At 40.6% G+C, this 23569-nt stretch overlaps 1 protein-coding gene across 1 annotated transcript in view; it reads left to right on the top strand.

Annotated features, from left to right (window-relative positions):
* Positions 1-20944, top strand: part of TYR (tyrosinase) — a 50825-nt gene extending 29881 nt beyond the window's left edge. The window contains exons 4-5 of the mRNA XM_074817016.1: positions 11982-12163; positions 20721-20944. Of these exons, the coding sequence (XP_074673117.1) occupies positions 11982-12163; positions 20721-20944 (406 nt within the window). The remainder of the gene's footprint in view (positions 1-11981; positions 12164-20720) is intronic.
* The last annotated feature ends 2625 nt before the right edge of the window (positions 20945-23569 follow it).

Genomic DNA, 23569 nt, shown 5'->3' with positions numbered 1-23569 from the left:
GCTCAGTATGTGGGTAGAGTGAGTTCACATCTACTGCAAAATACCACATAAATATATCCATGGAAAACAGAGTGTAAGTGGGAAGGTTGGGGTGTTGCTGAGAAACACAGCTCCCCAGTATCTCTCCTTTGATATCTCTGTGTCTGGGACTGAACAGCAAATCATACACCAAGATACTGGAGCTGAACTCTTAACATCTATTTCAGTAAGTCTGGGCAGTTTCTGTTACTGCAATTGCAAAGCACTCAAAGGGATGTAGGAACAACCTTGGAGGGTCACACCACAGGTCCGTCTAACCTGTACCATGAGTAGAGTGGCGGCCAGAAGCAAAAGCAAAGGAGTATGGCTTTAGAGCACCCATCCTCCAGAGGACCTCCCTTCTTTGCCCATCGGATAGACAGGGTCTGAGTCTATATAGTACACTTGAGGTTGTATCTGTGTCTGTAGTAACCCACACTCTTAAATAAGTCCTCTGGCAATCCACAGATAGACCATACAGAATCGGAAACAGAGAGAAATAAGGACAAGGAACAGGATCTGGAGATAAATGTTCTTTTTATTGATTAAGCATACATAAAATCCATAGCGCTGCTGATACACTTTGCTTTAGGGGAATGGCAAGAGAAAGGTTAAACAGACATCTTCTGGATTATATGTCAAATATAGTAGTTGGCAATCTCAATGCTATGTCATTATTCAGGCTAGATGTTTGTAATGACCCATTCTGCTCTTAAAAATCAATAATATAGGAGGTTCAGTTCAAATAGTTCCACTTAAAGTGCATGTTTCATATCACTCTTACTGCAAGATTTTAGTTCAGCCAATGCAGTTACAGAATGGATCACTTTGTACACTACATATTATGGAACCGATTAGTGGTTTTTAAAAGGAAAGGTTACTTTGCCCTGAAACTTGGCAAGAGCCACATGGTTATCCTTCACCTATTCTCTTAACATTGGAGGAGGAGAAAGCTCTCTCTGTGACACAGCGATCAAGACAAACTCTGATGCAAACAGCCAGCATAGGGTTGAATTTCCTTCCTGCAGAACTTCTGCAGTAATAGCTGATGTAATTGTTCAAATTGTAAAAAATCACAGGAAAACATGGTACTTTTCTCACCCACATGTAGCTAACTTCTATTCATCAAAAGAAATTATCACTTTGCTACCATAGATGTGATTTTTATATTACATGCCCTTGTGAACCTCAATAATGACAATCTCTCAGTCTCAAAAGAATTGAATTGGAGAGCACAGGAGTGGGTTACATAGAGTCAGTCCAGCTACCTCCACAGCAGTCCATTTTAATCTGCTTGTTATCTTTCTCTTCAGGGGAAACTAGTTATTAAACTTTGGAGCAGCTGGCATTTGTACTATCTCTTACTTTAAGTAATGTTTTTCTCTCAGCTTCAAACCATGGCAAAGATGAACCTGAGAAAGTTAACACAGGGTATACACTCCAGCAAATACTAACTTTTTCTTTTCCATGCAACACATGGTTGCATTTGCATTTCCTTATTTACAAAGCATACAGGACACACCATCATGTCTCATCTAATCTTGGGTTTTGTAGTGTTGGACAGCATGGGAGACCTAAATCTGAATGAGAAACAAATATTTCTAGCCAAACATTGCCCTGGTTTGACAGCAAGGGGTGAAATAACACACAGGATGACAGCTATCTTAAGAAACAAGAATTTATCTCCTGCACCTAAGAAGAGTCATCACCAACTGTCATCGGTGTAAAACAGAGGTTGGTTTGACTAAGTGATGGGGTTTAGATCAGATACCTGACTGAATCTCAGCCCAGCTAAGCCTCACCTAAACTCATCATATCTTTCCAGCAGAGGTGCAGAATAAGCCTATGTAGGAGTTAGATTGCTTTGTCAATAACTGGGTTATGATGAGGCACTTCCTAGTCCTACACTAGAGAATACTGACATTCCTCTGCACAGATTCCTGCACTATTTCCAATCCTGAGCTCCTGCCATCAGTGTCGTGAGCAATGTGTCATGCTCAGCTTATCCATTATCTCCTTGTCCAGGAGGAATAAAGCTCTTTATGTTGTAATCCATCAGCAACTGATCAAGCATAAGCTGGGCTCAGCACTTGTTGTTTCATCCTACTTAGTTTTCTGAGAAGACAGAAAACAAGAATATTTCTGTGAGGTTCATTGACTGGGAAAATGGGTTACAGGGCTGTCCAGCATGTTAGGCTTTGTGGTTCAGGAGCCATGACCCAGATTTATAGACAAGGGGGTTGAAGCCCCAGGAAGCTATATGAGTTTCCTGGGAAGAGTAAGGCATTTCACAATGTGACTCAAGGAAATCAGCACAGCAAATGAGGAATTGGAATGAAAGACTTCAGCAGCTTCTCCGAGAGAGGAGCAGCATTTGGTACTTCACCACCAGCAACGGTCTCTGCTCCGGATTGAATCCTCTGCAGGACTTGGGTGCCTGAGCAGTTTTTTCTCACATTAGAGGCTTGAGGAGCTGCTGCCTTTTTTATTCTAGAAGATAAACACTTGGAGCACTACATGATTATTGGAGCAATGACTATGTAGCTCTCTGCACCCAAATGAGCATGCTAAGCAGCAATGAGACATCCAGATACATCTTCTCTAAATGGTTATGGATACTCAAATTATTTGACATAAAGAGGAACAATTTCAGCTGGAAAGTCTGAAGACCCCTCTCTTCCACTGATCCTGCAGAGGTGTTGAGGGCATTTTAAAGATAAGGGGGAAAACCGCTCTAAATCACATTGGTAGAGGGAATATTAAAAATGTCTCATAATCCCAGCAGTAACCTTGAAGCTTTCAATGAAGTGGGACATGGGCAAAGAAAGTGGCATTGGTTGTCTCTTAGCTATGGGATTGGTTGTGTGGGACAATACCTTTACAGTCTCACTCCCTTTTGTTTCCTTTATCTGACATTTTCCAAGCACCCAGCTTGTGCAGTGCCATAAATGAGAACAAGGAAGTACAGATGCTTGTAGTGGGATGGTGAAGCAGAGCGGTGCCAAGATCCTCAGGTGCCACCTGGCTCCCCAGCTCTGGTGGTACTTTGTAATGGGTAGGAAGGTGTCAGCACGGTGCACGTTATTATGCCTCATCCAGAGAATGGTCCTTTAGGAGGCAGCCTGCAGCCAATATCAATCTGGCTGAATAAGTAAGGAGCTTCATGTCATCTGCACATTGCCCCTCAGTATTGCAGGTGGTCTATTCCACTGTGGTCCACAAAAACAAACAACCTTTTGGTTCAGAAGATGAAGTAAGGGAAACAATAAAGTAGGCCAGACCTTCCTGAAAATGAATATTCATATTTCAGAGACATATAATCGACCTACATGGGAATATACGCTCCAAGAAAAAAAATAGAAGCACATTATTTTATGAGGGAACAACTCCACTGCACTAAAACATCTTTTTTTTTCTGTTTTGTGCAAGTCTGTGTTTAAGGTCTTAGGGGCTGACAAATCTAGAAGCCCAAAGGTGGTATGGCTACCACAGCTCCATGTTCTTGGCTCCAACCAGTAGTGAGGCTTATTCCCAATAGGCACACATACATACAGTAGTTACATATATGCATATGTATATATGCATATGTGCTTGACCAGCTACACAGATCAACACAAGAAATACAGCACTCACACAAATTCCAACAGCACCAACAACCTCATCCTCTTGCCCTCTTTGGCTGAGCAGGATGAAAGCCTGTTATGGGAAAATATACATACATATAGATAGATATATACATACACAGCCTGGATTCCCCAGTAACTGGCCTTATGACACCCAGTCTACCCATTAACTGCCCCTGGATCCCCTGATGTCCCAGTTGCCTCACCCACAGGCAGACACAGACATGAACACACGCACAGTAAGGTCTCTCTGGTAGCTGGTCCAGAGACTGGCATAGAAGTAACTTGACAGTGGTACTGCAAGTGTTTGTGGAAGAGTTGCTGTGCCCAAGGATGCTTGCCTCATGCTGAAGCTTACAACTGATGGTAGAAGCCTGGATGTTCCCCAGAAGCTGGGACTAGACACAGAGTGAGCACTGTAACCCAGGGCAGTCCTCAGCAGTGATTCAACAGCACAGGATACATAGCCCCAGAGGACTTGGATGGGTTTCTCACAGCAATTGAGGGCAGCATCTTAATTTTTAATCAGACACTTGCATTATGACCAGTGTAATTTGTTTACAACCTGCCTGAGAGTCCCTGTAGTGTCTTTAGCCAACTTAAAACAAAAAGAAAAAAAAGGACACCGCAATATAACCGCATACATTGGCAAACACTACGGTGCCTTTCATCAGCAGTTCTTCCAGGACTGAAGCACCAATGTTTCTCCCAAATGCTTGGAATGGGAATTACCTGAGGTGACTTTGTAATACCAGCTGACTAGTGCCAACTTTTAAAGTGATGACTACTGTGTAATCACAGTCCTTGGACTGGCATTTCAGCTTTCTTCAATTTGTTTCCTTTTCCCTTTCTTTCCAAATGCAAATACATGTTGCTTGCCAGATTTCTTCTACAGAATGTCAGATCTCATGATACTGAAATAAATTGTATAAATGAGCTCTAAGCAACAATGTTCTGCCTTCCTTCTGCCATAGTCAGCCTGATCTATCCTCGGTCTCACAACTGCAGAAGAGGAATGAAAGCCTTTGTGTCAAATCTGGCACAACTAGTGTCATGGCTTCAGATTTGAGTGTGATAAAGTTATTAGTGGCTTACAAAGTTGCCATCTCGCAGCTGAACTGTTACTACTGTGTGCAGGCTTAGCTGAGGCATGGATTTATCAGGCTACTGAGAAACAAAGGGCACAGTTTGCTGATGCTTCAAATCAGCTTAACCTGGCACAGAGGTTAAGTAGAAGCAGTCCTGCTCACCAGTTAGTGCTGTCTGGAGGTTCTCACCTCTGTTCTTCCCTTGTACTGGTACTGGCCATCATGCAACAGCATAATGAATCAGGTCCATGACTTTATCTCACCTGAGCTATCCCAGAACAAATGAAAACAAAGAGATGTTTGGTTTTAAACTAAATCTGTTCCTTAATCCTGGTTATGGCATGGTTGTGCAAATGCTTACAAGGAAATTGAGGACAAGAAGGTAAAAAGCAGGAGGAAAGCAGGACTGTCCCCTCTGTAGTGGTACTGACCCAGAGTGACCATGAACCTTCACCATAAGGGGACTGTAGTCCTCCCACTGGGGACACCTGCAGTGTCACACATGTTCCTGGTTGCATGGCAGAGGAATTCATACAGAGGTACTGAACCCTCTTTTTCCCCCTTTCCCTGTCTCCAGCTGTCCTTAATTGCAAGGTAAAGCACACTGGATTAAACTTCTAGAAAACCTTCCTGAAGGGCAAGTTAGGTTTACATTATGTGTCAGTGTCTCTGTGGTGGCTCAATACAAGGAAATTTTAATAACAGATATTTAAGGTCTGGTTTCTACACTACAATCGGTCAAGTGTAGCTCTGCTCACAACTGTGGACGTACACTGTTAGGAAACAGCTCTTAGGAAAGACGCTTTTCAAAATGTTAAACAAAATACCTACTCTTATTGGTTTACTCTACTTTTCATAGGTTTTAAGATTTTCTTCCTGTGAGCAGCATCTTTTTTCAGAGAACACAACACTATCTGGAAGAGTACAAAGTTATCCAGCTTATATACAGCAGTGCTCTTATACTCTGGTTGATATTTCCCACTGGCAACATAAACCCATTTATTTCTTGACTCATCCTTTCATTACCTATAATCCCATTGCATATATTATTCATAGAATAATATGAATTCAGAAATACATATTGGTGGCCTTTTTTTAATCATCCTCAAATAAATCTTATTTTTCCCCCCACTCTTTAAACCAAGGGTTTTTTTCCAAATTAATTTTCCACTAAGGCTCATTTCATTGCTCTTTGACTAATCTGGTATGTTTGGAGCAGAACAAGGAAAATATTCAGGTCTATTTATATGCAATTAAATGGAAGTGATATATCCATGTCTTTTATAGATGGCTTTAATTTTCCCTGTAAAAGCACCTTACCACACTGAAACTCTTTGCAAAAGCAAAGTATATTTCCCCTGAATGAAAATTTAAACTACCAAAGTATCAACATACCAGATGGGAGTCTTTATTACTTTTTAGTACATACCAGCTCTTTAGACCTATCAGTGCTGGTACACAGAAATATTAAACTCATTAACAGTTAGAGAGATCTGTATACAGATACATAGCAAAAAACTTAAATAAAATTGAGACTCTGTGCTTTGCAATGGTATAACCTGACTCCAAGAAGTATCCTAGTCTGGTAGGCACAAAGTGGCCCCAAAGTTGAGGTCCCACTCCTCTGTAGCACATCTGGTATGAACTTAGGCAAGTCATTTTTACTGTGTGCCTATTTTCTCTAAAGTAAAATGGGGCTTCTAACACTTCCTAAAATTTCTCTGATATGCAGGATATTCTTTGCCTTTATGACTTTTTGGAAATCCTTCTGACCAGATAACCTCCCTGAGCTATTTCTGCATCAAGCATGTGACTTCTGACTGAATCAGAGGGTTTAAGTGATAGTGAATTTATCATGTCCCTAGATCAATTTTTCTAATGTTTAAATACAAACACTGAGTCTTATTTTAGACTAAATTTGTCTAAATCCGACCCATTCTACAATATTAAAATTTTATTTCTTACCACAAAAATAATCTTTGCATAGACTGTTGATGATCACAATCTAGTAATTCTAAAACCTTCAATATTTACTTTAATAATACACCCACTACAAAATAATTTCTACTTTGGAAGTGCAATACAGAGAGATTGAGCCTCTTTGAGCTCTAAATGTGAGACAGGGCATCTTTCAAAATTCAAATTATTCTCCTATACCTTTTGGATCCTTAGTCTCTTATTTGGGACAGGCACTCTTAGCACTTTGATTTCTTTAAGTGAAGGAAGAAGCCTTCCAGACGAAAACAGTCTTTGCTCTAATCTAGATGGAATTATCTGTTAATCTGTCCAAGGCCTTTAAATAAAAGCTACCTCTTCCAAGTCACTTTTGCTCGCCACTGAAGAAATACAAAGGGTATTAGGGCTATCAGGAGACTAATCTCCATTTCATTTAGTTAATTTCCATATTTTAAATTTCTATTTCTTAAACCCTGATTGCCCATGACCCTTCTAGTTAAGAGCTGTCACCCTGAAGGATTTATGGTTTATTCCTGATAGATCCCAGATTGGGTTCTCCCCATTTCCATCCCTGAATAAAATTCCAGATGACTTTTGATTAGCTCTTCTCTTCTTTCTTTTATCCCGCCTTATCTTCCCTACCACGATCACATCCCATCTGCTCTCTTCAGCACTGCCAACATCTCCCAAATGACGCCAGTCTAGATGGGATTGCAGTGCTAAAAAAGTCTTCATCTCTGGCAAATATCACTCCTACCTATACAAATAACTAATTATCTGCTTGCCCTCTTTGTCTACATGCTGAGGAAGAAAGTAACCAACCAGACTGCTGTAGGAGTCAGACAGATTTCTCTCTCACTGAACTTCTGTCCAGTACTTTTTTTTGCACAAAAGAAATATGGAAATTGGATATCACAGACCCCTGATCTTTTTGTTAACTTTAGTCTCATTATGTCAATAAGGGGAAGCAACATGGAATAAAATGGCCCTTCAGATGCCATTTAATTCATAGTCCTGCTTTGTTAGGCTCCCAGGGCCAGGGGAGGGTGCAGAGTTCCATATGAAGAGATCATAATAGCAGCGGTTTGCCAAGATAACCAACTATTCCAGGGAGTTCAGGTCTGCTGCTCTGACACAAACCTGGCTTTTCTCCTGGGAACTTTGTCACTCCAAGAAGAGACCAGCTAATTGCATCACCATTTTCTCTCTCTGCATGTAGCTTTAATTCTGCAGCCCTAAGCTCTTCCAGGTTTGCAGCTACTGAGAAAAGCATAGAAAACAAGTATATATTTTCAAGGTACTAAAAGGAAGTAACTTCCAACATGGCTGCATTTAAGGGAAGAAAAACTTCTATTAACAGTAAGTGGATCAACATGTGATGATGGAAGCACTGATTTCTCTCTGTCACGGAAACCACATGTCTGTTATCAGATAAAACAACTGTCTCTGTAGACCGGGACACATGAAAGAATTATCAAATGATCCATCGTAGCTGTTCAGATGTGTTTTCTTTGCCTTCAGGAGAGGATAGCACTGCATGAAGAAGAGCACATTTGATGCTAACTGACTTAAATGTAACCAGGGATTGAGCAAGTATTTATTTGAGGGAAAAGGTATCCAACAGAGTGTAATTCAGTGGTCACAGTACTCTGAAACAAAAAAAAAAGTGTGATTATTTTCTCCAGATATACTCTTTTTTTTTTTGGCCCAAGTCTTTTCAGTTAAGACAAGTCCCCAGGGATAGGAGCACTGTGCCAATGTCACTACCTGGATGATAGCTAAAGCCATAGGCTACTTCAAGATTTCAGTTTTTCTTAATAATATATGAAGGGAGTTAACAGCCTCAGCCGGGGAGTCATAAAATGTAACTCTCTGATATGAAATGGTTTATGGTGCCCAACAAGAACTATTTGTACCTCACAACAGACATGTAGCTTAAATTGTACCCTCTCCATGGATTTTCTCCCCAACTGGATGCAATTGGAAGGTTTCTTTTTCCACCCAGCTGGGAAACCTTTCTTGAAAGGCAAGGGTAAGGTTCATTCTTTCATATCTTTTCTTACAAAATATGAGTAAGGCAGGGAAATGGCAGTGCCCCTGTTTTAGAAGGAGAAATACAAACAGATGAGGATGTAAAAAATACTACTGATATATTAAATCTGTCAGTTTTCTCAGGCAAAAGAAGAAAATCATGAAGATCCTCATGAAAATACAGAGAATCATACATTGTCTTGCCAAGAAAAAATTAGTGTGGTGAGCCCATTTTACTGAACAAGCTGGGAGTTAGCTTTTAAGTGGAAAGAATAAATGTAACTTCACCCAATTGCTTTATTAGCAAGCAGCATATGATCCTAATCTTTTAACGTGTCCAGAAATAAAAAAAAAAAAATGCCAAGATAAATGCACAGGGCCAGCTATTCTAAAGGGAGTAATGGAAAGTATGACTCTTAAAACCTTAATGGATGTTTCTGAGATTTCTACAGTGGCATATAGATATGTTAGATGAAACAGATTTCAGTAAAGATTATATGATTTTATGACGGCTAAAAGAGAGAACTGTTCATAAACAACTCAATGAATTGTGCAACATATCTTGAGTATCAACACAACTCATCATATCAGTAATTAGAGGCATACGATTGCATCAGCTTCAAGGGCAGACAATTCAATGCTCCTGCTACTGCTAAGAAAAGCTTGATATTTAATGTGGGAATCACACTGCAAATGAAAGAATCCAAAACTACATATGTTCATTTCCATGGAAATGCTTTGCATTTGCATTCTGCTTGAAAGATTACTCGCCTAAGGATTTTTCTTGAAACTGCTTATGAAACGCCAACATGTAAGTCATCCAGAGAGGATGCTGTATTTCAGGGCATGTCATATGAAGCTATTTCAGGTGAATGATGATTTCTAGCTCTGAACCTTGGGCTCATCAGCCCTCCAGATTTTCAGAATGTGGCTGCTCTGTGTTTTCTAAAAATCAGGCCTCTAGAAGTACCTCTGATTGAGCATTCAAAACTTACAGTATGGATCATCACCAGACTTTGAAAACCTCATCCAAGTCCTATCTCTGCCGCCTTCTTAAAATATTACCATGTTCCCATAACCAAAGTATCTCTGTACCTCTAACAGCCCTGTGCTGCAGAGAAGAGCTATCTCAGCTCCCATCTACAACTCATAGGAAAATAAGGCACTGATAGTCAGGGTGCCTTACTCAAGACACAAGTAAAAGCCAGGCAGGGAAAGGATTCAAGTCCAACACACCCTCATACCCTTCCTCAAGCTAAACTAATGCCCTAGTTTCCTCTATATTCTATAGGTTTTTTCATGATTACTGAATTTCTCTGTGCTGTTCTCCAAAGATGTAATCTGACTACAGATTTTCTGTTGAAACTTTCTTGTGATAACTGCAGCTGAAGCCTTGATATCATTGTTTAAATTTATCCATCTGAAAGCTTCAGATGAATGTTATTATTCTGACAAGAGTTTTTCTAGACAGGGTTGATGATATTAACTGAAGAAGAGAGCCACAAATGAAGATTTTAATCAAGATTAATACCTGCATTGTTAAGGGTTGACAAGGTGTATGAACAAAGTGATGTTTTCATCTATTAAATCTTTTGGTCCTAAAAAAAGAACCAAGGCTTTGGCCCTACCTCTGTTTTGATGAGTGTGAGAGGGCTTTAATTTGGTCGGGTAAGCAGAGTGTTTGTCGATATTTCTGCCCAAAGACAAGAGGTAAAACTCTACTGGCAGAATCCCTGGATACTCTGCAGAGATCCTGATACTGCTGTGCACTTGCATTTAGGGTCTGTGTTTCTGAGATAATTTGAGTCCCTGAACAGCTGGTTATTAATTAGAAGGGGGGCGAAGTCTGTGTCCTCCAGTCAGTGGCCAGTGTTGGGAAAGAGAAACTCTTGAGCCAAGGTCTCAAAGTACAATCTAAAGGTCTTTTTAGACTGTTTCCATCCCTCATAACCGATAAATTAATTCAGTGATCCGTCCCTGAGCTTGATGCTGATAATTGCCTCCTACCAATATCTTCCCATCGGGCATGGGGTTCTCTTTCTTCAAGCATAAGGTACCTGCATCTGCTCCCCCTGTAGCATCTTGCCACCTCTCATATTCCAGCCTGGCACATCCAGGTGTCTGCTGACAAGCCATGGTCACCATGTAAACAGCAGGGGATCAGGGAAAGGATCTGAGGAGTGAAACAAAGTGAAGAGCTGAGCAGAAAAAGCTCAGATACAAAGGGAGGAGAGCTGAGAATGTTTTGGAAGGTTGTTAATTTTGCTTTCCAGACTCATCCAGTAGTTGACTTGAACATGTCAATACAAACTCTTTCCAACTGAATCCTTTAAGCTTTCTGCCTCCAAGTTAAAGAGCAGACAGACATCTGCCAGACAGCTAAGGGGAGAAACTTTGGCAGAGAAAAATGGAAAGGAGCAGCTGAGGTCAGAGGTGTGGGTTTGTGTGGCAAGGTTTTAGTAGTGAGGGAGCTGCAGAGGTGCCAGAAGCTGCCCCCCATGTCAGACGGAGCCTGTTCCAGCCAGCTCCAAGACAGACCTGCTGCTGGCCAAAACCAAGCCCATAAATGATGCTGGTAGTGCCTCTGTGATAACATATTTAAGAAGGGGTAAAAAAAAGCTACATAGCAGCTGTGAAAGAAGTGTGAGAATACGCAAAACAACTATGCAGACACCAAGGTCAGTGAAGAAGATTTGGCTGGAGAGACACTCTTTCCTGACAGATGACCTGTTTTATCAAGTTTTTGGACTCATAAAGTTTATCCCTTCTTCCTCAGATGTTTCCACCCCCTTTGTTGATGTCAAACTAGCCATGGTTGTAGCCATAGTTCAAGGGCATGAAAACCCTTGATAAGAAAATAGAGGAAGGGGAACAGGACCGGGTAACTAGGAACAAGACCATTCACAACCAGCTGTAAATATTTCTGAGGGTGACAAGGAAGGACTGAGGTCTTTAATCCTTTTCTCTCTAACCCTCACAACCATGTGAATTACTGAGTGGAAATTGCAGTCAGGTCACAGCGAGACAGCGAATTGCATTTATGGACTTTAAAAGCATATTCAGCCTCTCTGCAGCACTGCACACCTTTGCTTTTTGTAGGCTTGCATAGGAACTTGGTACTGAAGTAGGTAACCCCAAATGATTTGGAAAGTATTATGCGCACATAAACACAAGTAATTGCAAACCTGTCAACATTTTTTTAAAATCTTCAGAAGAAAATTTCTGCAAATCTCCACCATTAATTGACATGCTTTTTCTTCTACAGCATTTTTGAGCAATGGTTAAGAAGACACAGGCCCATGCTAGAAGTTTATCCAGCAGCCAATGCACCCATTGGGCACAATCGAGAAAATTACATGGTCCCCTTTATCCCCCTTTACAGAAATGGAGAATTTTTTAAATCCTCAAGAGAGCTGGGATATGACTATGAGTATCTGCAAGAACCAGGTAACGTTACTATTTTGGGTAAATGTCAAATTTGTTGCCTATAACCTGGAACATATCTGTAAAATGAGAAGATATTAAAAAATCTTTCTATTCTAGATTTTTCCCTGAATATAGTCCCAAATTGTATCTCCTTGTTTTCACATTTCTGGTCTGATGTAGAGTCAGTTTGATACCATTAGAAAAGATCCAACCAAAAATCACTCACTGACAACAATACTATCCTAGCCTATTAAAAGCAGAATCTGACCCAAATGGTCAGCTTGTGATCAGAACTGGGGAAAAGAAGTGCTGGATTTTGAGTATGCCATTTGCCCAGCTCAGCTGTTACACTGCAACACAAATGGGAACCAGTGGGATTTTCAGATTTCTGGACATGGTTTTAAGGAGGCCAGATCTAAAGCTCTCTTTCTGGTTTACAAATGTAATCTGATCCCTTAAATACCCAGAGTAAAATTCACTGTGGCACCAAAGGCCAACAGAAGGTCTGTGCAGCACTTGAAACAGTGATCCATTGACTTTGTGCTTGCCCTATGGTTATTTATATGAACACCACTTAATTCATAATATTCATTTCATTTAATCAAATTAATTTTGCATTGTTTAGTCATGGTTTTGACTTGTATTGCTGTTCAGAGGTAGTTTTGACTTGGGCATCTTGGCCATCCTCAGGCACAGGGAGGACAGAGGCCTTGGGGCTGTAGCTGATGGGAAACCTCAGGTAGATCTGGACTTGGGATCATAGTAGTGGACCTCATAGTTTTGCTTGAGTATTACCAGTTTCCTTATTGTTTAAAGGAAGGGTTAAATTCTGTTAAAAATAAAATGTTGCCTGGAACTGAGGATTGCTCAGATACTTTGACCTCTGTGAAACTGGGCCACTGGAATGATCAGACACGTTTCTTATGTTCAACACTGCCAAAAGCTACCTGTGATGTGGGATGCAGTTACCATTGCAAAACATTGGCCACTGAACAGGTAGGTTACTGGGCATGTTTGCTTTTCCTTTTTGAGGTAGAAAATATTCCATGAATATGTCTCTTCAGTTAAAAGGCAATTAAGAGCTGAAAGTCCAATAACTCTATAGCAATAGCACCAGGGACATTTCAGCATTGCTAACATTCTCATAGCTTGCCTTTTTCTTTATCAAAACATTATCAGTTCTCAGGACATCCCTGCTTTTCTGACAGAGTTTGCTTACTAATGGGGGAGTATGGTTTCTGCATACTTGATAAACTGTCCAATCATTCATTTATCTTATTTGTTCACTTCTCATGTAAAATCTAACTTGTGATTTACAGTCATCCAGAAAACACTTTTTTGGCTGGTTTATGTGTAATAAAAGAAATTTGCAACTCTCTAGTATAATTGTTTAAGGCTGTTTTAGTACTATAACCCAGAGACAGAAGTCAATATTTTTCCTAACATGTCATAATCAATTTGGTCAGCCCTAGACAGAAAATAATCTAATAAATCCTTCAAATATATTACCAAAATAATTATTTTAGTCTTATTAGTAGTATTTTTGACTTTTATTCATGTTGCTGTAATTTAATTCCTGATTAAGACAAGGAATATTTATACTCATTTTTAATGAAAGCTATTAGTTTCCTAAACTCACATTATTCCTAGAATTGTACCACTCAGAAGAAGTGCCAAATGCTGTGACTTTCAGAAATACTGAGTCCTGAATTGGTACTGCAAAAGGAAGCAAATGGTAAATTATTTACCATTAAACAATTCACTTTTGTTGCCTCCTGGTCTTTCCTTTTCCCAGAGGAACACACAGTCCTCAGAAAATGAAATTCCTATTACATTCTGCCCACGATTTTAGCACAGAGGCAAGGAAAGTAGTTCCTTAATTATTCTGAAAGATCAACACAAAGAGTGAAATCCAACCTCGTTTAGAAAGTCCAGGTAAACCTCACATGGTGCTCAACCCCTTGATAATCTCACTGAGAAGAGAGCTTAAGCTATTTCTTATCTGTAGAGTAGAACTGGTTACAAATGGAAAATGTCTGGCATCCCAAAATGCAGATATGGAGTTTCTTGGTAGTCTAGTATTTAAACCCAGATTTTCTCCAGGTAGGAATGCTGAATCCCTGTTCAGAGGAACATAGGAATAAACAGGAAATTCTTGGTAGATGAGCTGAAGCAGGAAAGCCTGATGAGCTTCCCTGAAAGCTCTGGTGTGCTCAAGGGAGAAGAGAAAGTCTGTGACTGGTAGTCAGGAATTACTAGATAAATAGGGAAAAATTACAAGGAAAAAAAAATCATAGCAGTAAAGATCTGGGGGTCAAGAAGAGGCAGAATTTCTGCAGATCTTCCAAATGAGGAGTAGGAAAGGCAGAGGGAGAGGACAGGACAGAGTGAGGAATGAGCACACAAGACCTGGCTCCGTCCTGTCCTCAAGACCTGGCTTGTTTGCTTTTAAAGGGAATAGCTGGAGGAAGGCATCAAGGGCAGCAGTTCTGAGTTACAGCACCAACGACTTGGTAGAGTTGAAACAAGACTACACAGAGCATGATAAGGCTGGTTACGAGAAATAAAACTTGGAAAGAATCCAATGACAAAATGACACTTTAATGTTAAATTATATTGTTGCTATTCCCAGGCAGAAAAGCTGATACCTGGAGCCCTGCTTTTCACTGAAAGGCAAATCAGTGTGTGACAGTATGTGGTTATTTTAATTGCAGCTTCATTAATTTTTACAAGTACAACAGCCCTGAAGCAGAAGTGGTCACAAACAGTGTCCATGGAAATCCGTCCCTCAGGAATCAAAGACACATGTCAGAGTCTAGTTACTGAGGAGCTGCTCTGAGAAGAATCCAGAGCAGACACCCAGCTTTCCTTGGCATGAGAACCATGAACTGTAAAACTACCACAACCCACATGGCTTACTGAAAACGAACATTTGTTAGCATCAATAAAAAAGATTTGGAAGACTAACGGCACCACCTAGCAATAGCTGTCAAAACAAATTTCTATGGCAAGAGCTATTCCAAGCACTTACATTTAGGGCCTGGACTAAGGTTGTTTTTTTTTTTTTCTTTCTTTCTTCCAGAAATAGGAATACATAAATTCGTAGATGCAGCCTTGACTTTTCCCCTGAAAGTCTCCCTTTCTCAGTGGGAACAAGTTGATGACCAGTACATGTGTAGCTGGGTGATTCACATTTGTTTTGAAAAGCAGATAGCTACCCTATTATAAACCCAGGAATCTAACTATCAGTTGCAATTTTTGGACACCTCAACTAAAGATCTTTGACACTCAGGGTAAAGCGAGAGATAAGAGCATTGTGATTACAATGTAGAAGGCCAGGTTGCTCATGCGTGTTGCAGGAAGAGAGCTCAGATCCAGAGTCAGACTGCAGCTCATTTCTATTTCTGGCTCTTCAGCAATTTGGTTGCAAAATCACATCCAGGCGAGTAGAAAATGTGGCAGCTGGCAAATATGATACCAGCATGGAGGGACTCTGTTGAGTCTCCCAGCTTAGGAACACACACTGTTGGCCACAATGTGAAAGGCCGGTGTTATGCATGTAAGAACCTATTACAAAATAGTGACGAGCACAATAAAATGTGTATTCTTGGACAGTAGAAAGCAATTAAAGGTGACAATACTTGAGAAATGATGGCTTGAGAAGTGGTTTACATTTCTGAATGAAACAGAAGATGAGAAGAGAGCATTTTGTTCCCTGGTTTTGTTCAGGCAGAGATAAGGTGTAGATTAAGGTTAATTAAAACAGAAGGAGAGAATCAAAGAAAACAGGATGCAAAAATATATTTCTCATAAAAAAGAGTGTGAGCAGATATTTTAATGATTATGTAATGATGCTTAATGGAGGAACAGAAATATGGAATTTTTTTTTCTTTTTCTTTTTGCTTGGAGCCATTTAGGGGTAGAAAACTATCTTTTGGAGAGTTATTGACACCCTAGTAGCATTTAGTGTGGTGATATCAGGTATCCTCTAGCCAGATCTCACTTCTTTTTTCAGAAATATATATAAGTAAACTGTGAAAGAGCGCTTATGAAGTGCAAGAACACTGAGGCTGCCAAACCAAAAATAAATATTGTTCTATAAATGCACTCAGGAATTTTTGATTTATCTCTTCTCAGTTCTCCAAAGTAATCAATTTTTGCCAGTAATCCACTCTGCGGGTGTGCCATCATTGCCAGCAAGTGGGCAGGACTCCACAGCAATGTTACTATGCAGAAGTAATAGGTGGAGACAACTCTGATCAACTTCAGCACAGAAAAAAATAATTATAAAGCTGTTGTTATCCATGCAGAAGTGGTCTGATTCTTACTACATGAGACAGCCTCATGATGAAGTCTTGGTCGTAGTTTCCTGATTTACCCACCTTGCACTGAAGACAGAACTGAAAGGGAGCAGCCTGAGTTTATACCATTAGATACTGTAGCTCTACCATAAAGAACCCACTACCACCCATTGCACAGCACCTCTTGCAGTCCAAAGAATCGACTATGGCTTACAGTCTTCTTCAGACTTTCTCTTATTGTTGTCAGAAGAGAACATTACAAAAGACTTTCCAAGCTGTAATAATGAGGAGACTCTGATGAAATCTGTGGGAGCTGTGAACTTTCTCTCTCTGTGAAAGCAAGTAATCCTGCCTTAAGACAGACTGAGAGACTCCATAACTTGAATCCTTCTCAGCTCATCTTCCTAGATTTCATTGTGGAAGTCTCACTGGTACTTCCTTTGACCACCCAGAGGGACACAATCAGTGAACCATACACACAAGAAATGGCAGAAACCGAATAGAAAGAACTTGCTCACCAGGATAAGAAAAAATTTTCAACATTGATCTAATAAGATGTGTTTGTGCTGCCTCAAGGTTTGCTTTAAAACCTAGTGCCCATTAACTATCCACGTTAAGAGTAGAAAAACATGTCAGATGGAATAGCAAGACCGCAAGCATATCACTGGGGCTATGGCAATAGATAAATGACAGAAATTTTGTATTGTTTATTTCTTGGTTGGCCAGAGTTTTTATTCCTGATTTGTCAAATTAACCCTGGAAAGACCGCCATACCGTAGTTTACATAGAAGGAATATCTAAAATATATAAATATTCTTTCCAAAAAAAGTTAAATATTCAGGTTTTTTTTTTCATCTTTGGGATCTATTATATCAATAATGTAGTTTGACATTACCACAAAAGGAAAATCTCAAGATCCTCAATAATAGATTGGCCATAACATGTTTCTTCTTCAATTATCATGGAAAGTCCACATTATTACCCTAAATATAGGAGACACACATTGCTTCACCTTAAAATTACTGTTGTTTCCTATCCTCTCAATGACATCCAGCAACCCCCACAAAATAGACTGCCTGGTATTATAAAATTACATTAAATTACATTTTAAAAGAACAATCTGATGTATTAAGAGTAAGAAATGATTTGTTCCTGTTACCTAGAGCTAAGACTCTCTTTGAGAAGGAAGAGTATGTCAAGAGTTGAATGCTAAGACCATGGCTGAGGTTAATCACTGCTATTTTCCTACCAGAAAGAGCGCCATGAGGAGATATTGCTGGTATTAGTCACTAGTAGGAGGGTAGATACCAAGCACCAGCCTGACCTGGCTTCCTCTTGCTTTGTCATGAACCTTTTGACTGAATGGGCAGTTTTAATTGATGTTCATGGAAGCTTCCAGGAAGGATTATAATTTGACTCTAAATACTGATATAAAAGGAATGGAATTGGCATTGGCTAATGTCTCACACTAAGCAGCTATGTGTCATCCCCCCCACCACCACTCCCTTGACACTTTTCCCAGGTAGTCATCAGCAAACACAGTTATTGCACTCTTGGGCCTTGCACAGTTAGATATTAAAGAATAATGGTAATGGAATACTTGAAATCTCAGTTTGCATGACTGGCAGACAGTCCAGTCATAAATTTACTGTTGTGTTAGAGTCACAGATTAACAGATTATGGGGTCACCTAGGGTGCTCCATCCTCTGACACCCAGAGTTGCCATGGCAAGTTTATGATAATAATACCAAACACCTTTTGTGCAGCAAAAAGAAACAGGCAGTAGATGCCAGGAGGTGGCTTTTGGCTTTGAGCTAATTACAGAAACTGTACAGACTGAGGCTGAAAGCAAAAGAAGGGCATGTTTGACTGATTATCAGGATATAATGAAATAGATTAATCCCTTCTGAAAGGCCCTGCTGTGAAATATGACATCTCATCATCTGAAAGTCATCTTATGTTTTACTGGGAAGAAGATATAGCTCAGACCTCCAACAAATATTGATGGAGGAGAGAGTTGGTTCAAGGACAAAATACAAATTTAAGACATCACTTAGAAAACCCTCATATCACAGATAAATTCTGCAAGGAAGAGAACTTTGTCATAATTATTTTTCCGTAACATTAAAACAGTATCAAGTTCCTGTTACATATCAGTTTTCTTTTATCATATGCATACTCCAGTTTAAATCACCAGATTGTTTCCAATTTAGATATGTTTGCAATATAAACATAAAAGAGCTGAGTTAAAATACATTGGAGTTACAAAGTCAAGCACACAAAGTTGAGAAATGCCAGCATTAAAGTTCTTTCTATAGTCATAATTCACCCTCCACCTCTACATGTATGCATTATCTTTAATTTCACAGTTTTTTTTCCCCAGACCACCACCTCATTCACTACACAGCATAGACAGTGTTCATTAAGAACCAGATGTCAAATACTTTTTGCTTTTGGTTTTCATTTTCTCAGTTAAGCAGTGTGTAGCCTTATGGATGATTTATTGCACACTTTTAAAATGCTATCCTGAAGATGTTTCCTCTAACACTTCTCTTTGGTGACAATCACTATAGCAGCTGAGTCCAGCAGAAATATTAATTTATATTCACAATACAAAGGATTCAGTGAATGGTACTGTCCTCATTTGACAGATGAGAAATGAAGGATTAAAGAGATAATGTACCTCATACCCAGAGGTTTGTGAGGGTTCACTCTGAAACATCAAGAACTTAATTTTTTTGTAATCTTAGTTTTATATAGCATTTATATGTCTAATAAGGTCAGAAGTAGAAGGCTGAACATGCAGACTCTTGCAAATGCAATCTCAGAATACAAAATTGGATTAACTGGAAAACAAGGACCAGAGAAATAACAACCAAACATTCCCCAATGTGAAGCTGAATTGTAGGAAAAACAAACAATGTTCATCCTAAACTCAGCCTAAACCAGAATTACATCTCAGAAAGTGACTCAGACATCAAGAGCTAAGGATAGCTTAACCTTAAGGCACTGCAAACCAAAAGCATCTTTTCAGAGCACAATGCACATAACAGCATACACTCAGAAGCACCATGATCCAAGAAGGTATATGGGACTACTCTTCTGGGCACCAGTGAAAATGCAAGATGGCAGGAAGACATTTATAGGCTTTGTGTGGGTATACCACACTAAATATGGTTGAGTACCTCTAAATCAGTCCAGATGCATGAACACTATTCAGAAATAAACCACATAAGGAGTTCCAGAGAAGTTGCTCAGAGAGGTGCTTTTTGCCCCTAATAACTAATAATTAGAGCTAATAATAGTAATTAAAGCTAGTAGTAGGGAGATGTGGATTCCAAATCCTCCTTAGCCCAAGGAGACAGGTATTCCCATTTCTCAAATTCAAGGCAACACGTTGTTGAGTGCATTGTGAAGAGGCCACTTTTCAAACTCTATTGTGAAGTGAGCACTCTGTATGGTAGGGTTCTTTTAACTCATTAAGCCATAATGAGAAACACAGAGGCACAGACACACACACATTCATATTACAAAGCAAGAACACAACTGATTATCTAACCAGTGAGAAGCTGCCCTGGATTCACCAAAGAAAGATGATTTCTTGTACAGAGAGTGACCAGAGAATAATTGCTTACTGCCTCTCCCCACACAAGAGCTATCAAATGAAATGAGCAGGGAGCAGGTTCAAAATTAGTGAAAAGAAGCTTTTTTCAACTCAATATGTAGTTAAGGCAGGGATCTCCTTGCCGCAAGAAGTTGTGATGAAAGTTCAAAGAGCAGCTAGAAAAACTGATGGAAGGAAAAAAACAATCCTCCAATGACCATTATATACAATGATACCATATCTGGTTCAGGGAATCCCTGAGCTGCAAATTGTTGCAGGCTGGGTAAGTATTTTGTGAAAAGATGGTAATAGTCTTGACCTGTTCTTAAACTCTTTCTAGTGCTCTGCTTCAGCTATTGTTGCCAACAGGATGCTGAGTTAGCTGGACCTTTGGCCATACTGTATCAAACTTCTTGGGTTGTATGGTTGACAAAACCATAAAGAGCACAGGGGAGAGTGAACTCTATTCCTGCCTTTAATACGAAGACTGAGAAACAGACTATAAAAACTGAAGAGATTTGTTTAAAACTATTTATGACCTTCAGACAATTTCTACCAATGTAGTCTCTTTTTTTCACTCAGCCTTCCAGTATTATCTGTTATACAACTTCTATAAACTGACAGTACATTGCATCATGTAAAAGGACCTTTGTTTTTTCTGTTTTTTTCCCAGCACTTGATTCTTTCCAGGAGTTTTTAATACCCTACCTTAGGCAAGCCCGTCAGATCTGGGCTTGGTTGGTTGGAGCAGCTGTGATTGGGGGCATTGTTACTGCTGTGCTCACAGGGCTCATTCTGGCCTGCCGGAAGAAAAGAAGAGGAACTTCTTCAGAGATACAGCCCTTGCTCATAGAAAGTGAAGATTACAACAATATATCTTATCAGTCCAATTTCTAGAGGCCTCCACTAACTCAGTGATGTTACTAAGGTGCTAATCAAACATCCAGTGTTTGAGTCATGTTTACAAATACCTTGTTGAGGTGTGCTGCATAAGCAGGATGGGCAGTCTTGCTCCTCAAGGCTCTTGTAATCTCCAGTGTTGTAGTATCTTACCAGATCCACTCCTACAAAAATCTCCCAGATCCAACATAAGTTACTATGCCACCCAAAGAACACCCTGTATTTCCTATGCTTGATTAAATAATGCTCCTATGAAACCAGACCGGCTCATGTGTTCATGGTTTAATGTATAATTCTCTGATCTTTTATTTGCTCTTTTATAAGTGTAGTCTCCAATCCCGCAGCCCAATCCATGTGTTTGGATTTAGTGAGAGGTAGCTGACTGCACCATCAGTGCTACATTCACTCTATGTTTGAACGTAAGAACAGAAAGAGCCTTTCAGGTTCCATAATGTCCTGTTAGTCCTTGACTGAATGCCATCAGCAGCAGAAAGCAGGCTCTCAGAAACCACTTCTCACTTGTCTCCAATGCTCTTGTTAGTCATCTACACCATCCTACATTCATTTGAGGAGCTGAGAAGTTTTTAGGAGGTGAAACCTAGTCTCACCATGTCCACCTCTGTTCAGTTTGACTTAACAATTGCTTATATTACAGTTGACTCCTGGTTGTTCAGTATACATATATTTCATACAGGTAACACATACATAGCAAAACAAGGTGTGGTGGGTTGACCATGGCTGGCCACTGGGTGCCCACCAAGCTGTTCTATCACACCCCTTCTCAGCAGGAGAGGGGAGAGAAAATATAATGAAAGTCTCATGGGTTGAGATAAGGACAGGGACAGATCACTCAGCAATTACCATCATGAGAAAAACAGATTCAATTTGGGGAAATTAGTTTAATTTATTGCTAATCAAAAGTCAGAGTAGGACAGTGAGAAATAAAACCAAATCTTAAAACACCTTCCCCCCAACCCTTCCTTTTTGCCAGGCTCAACTTCACTCCCAATTTCTCTACCTCCTCCCTCCAAGCGGCACAGGGGGCAGGGAATGGGGGTTGTGGTCAGTTCATCACAGCTTGTCTCTGTTGATCCTTACTCCGCAGGGGAAGGACTCCTCACACTCTTCCCCTGCTCCAGCGTGGGATCCCTCCCACAGGAGACAGTCCTCCATGACTTCTCCACCATGAGTCCTTCTCATGGGCTGCAGCTCTTCATGAACTGCTCCAGCGTGGGTCCCTCCCACGGGGTGCAGCCCTTCAGGCACAGACTGCTCCAGCGTGGGTCCCCCACAGGGTCACAAGTCCTGCCAGCAAACCTGCTCCAGTGTGGGCTCCTCTCTCCATGGGGCCACAGGTCCTGCCAAGTGCCTGCTCCACCATGGGTTTCCCATGGGGTCACGGACTCTTTTGGGCATCCACCTGCTCTGGTGTCGGTCCTCCCCAGGCTGCAGGTGGGTCTCTGCTCCACCATGGACCTCCAGGGGTGCAGGGCACAGCTGCCTCACCATGGGCTGCACCACGGGCTGCAGGGGGAACCTCTGCTCTGGTGCCTGGAGCACCTCCTCCCCCTCCTTCTTCACTGACCTGGGTGTCTGCAGAGTTGTTTCTCTCACATATTCTCACTCTGTTCTGCTGCAGTTGTGCAGTTTTCTTTTTCCCCTTCTTAAATGTTATCCCAGAGACTCTACCACCATCGCTGATGAGCTTGACCTTGTCCAGCAGTGGGTCCGTCTTGGAACCGGCTGACATTGGCTCTGTCGGACATGGGGGAAGCTTCTAGCAGTTTCTCACAGAAGCCACCCCTGCAGCCCCCCGCTACCAAAACCTTGCCACACAGACCCAATACAAAATGTGTCTTACACACACACATCACAAGCCTTAACCAGAAAGAATCACTCTGTTTTTGGGATGGTGACTCCAACTAACTTTCCATAGTTATAAAACTCATCTTCAGCCACAAGCATAAATTCACAGCTGTCTCAAAATGATCTACAGTCTTAGTCTGGTTCAGAGGATTCCCATCACTTTTTGGTCTTCTTTAAAAATTTAACAGAACAGGGTGAGGGCCATGCCTTTTGTTCTGGAGAGACCTGCTCTACTGATGGCAACGCTGCCATCTGGGTTTATTCTAGATATTCAGGATAGTCTTATGGTTAAAGCGATAGGTTCAGCCTTTGGGAACTGCAGATGAGGGCACCTTGAAGACTGTAAGGAACCAGATTCAGGGGGCTGTGAGAAGACTGAGAGAGGGAAGGTAACTGGGAAGGAAGGGACGACATTACATCATTTGAAAATGAGAAAAATGTATTTTGACCATTGGTCTGAGCACTCTTTGCTAGTCAACAAATGCCATGGGACCTCTCAGGTGAGCAGACTGGCTCACAACTGGCTCCAGTGAACATTCTCATGGAGCAGCGTAAGGGATTATTTTGATAGTTTTCAACTGCCCGACTGCATGAGTTCATTTCCATTTCAGGGCAATTGCACTAGAATTGTCCTCTGAACTACAGAAATTACAGCTCTTTACAAAGCAGAAGAGACACAAAACAGTGAGGGGTGGTATGTCTGTTGGAAAGGGTCCACCTAGAGCAGATGTTTCTATAGGAGGTGTCCTTCTGTGA

This window comes from Strix aluco, chromosome 2, assembly GCF_031877795.1.
Source record: "Strix aluco isolate bStrAlu1 chromosome 2, bStrAlu1.hap1, whole genome shotgun sequence".
In the NCBI taxonomy this organism is placed as follows: Eukaryota; Metazoa; Chordata; class Aves; order Strigiformes; family Strigidae; genus Strix; species Strix aluco.
This window is presented reverse-complemented; position numbering and strand designations above follow the sequence as displayed.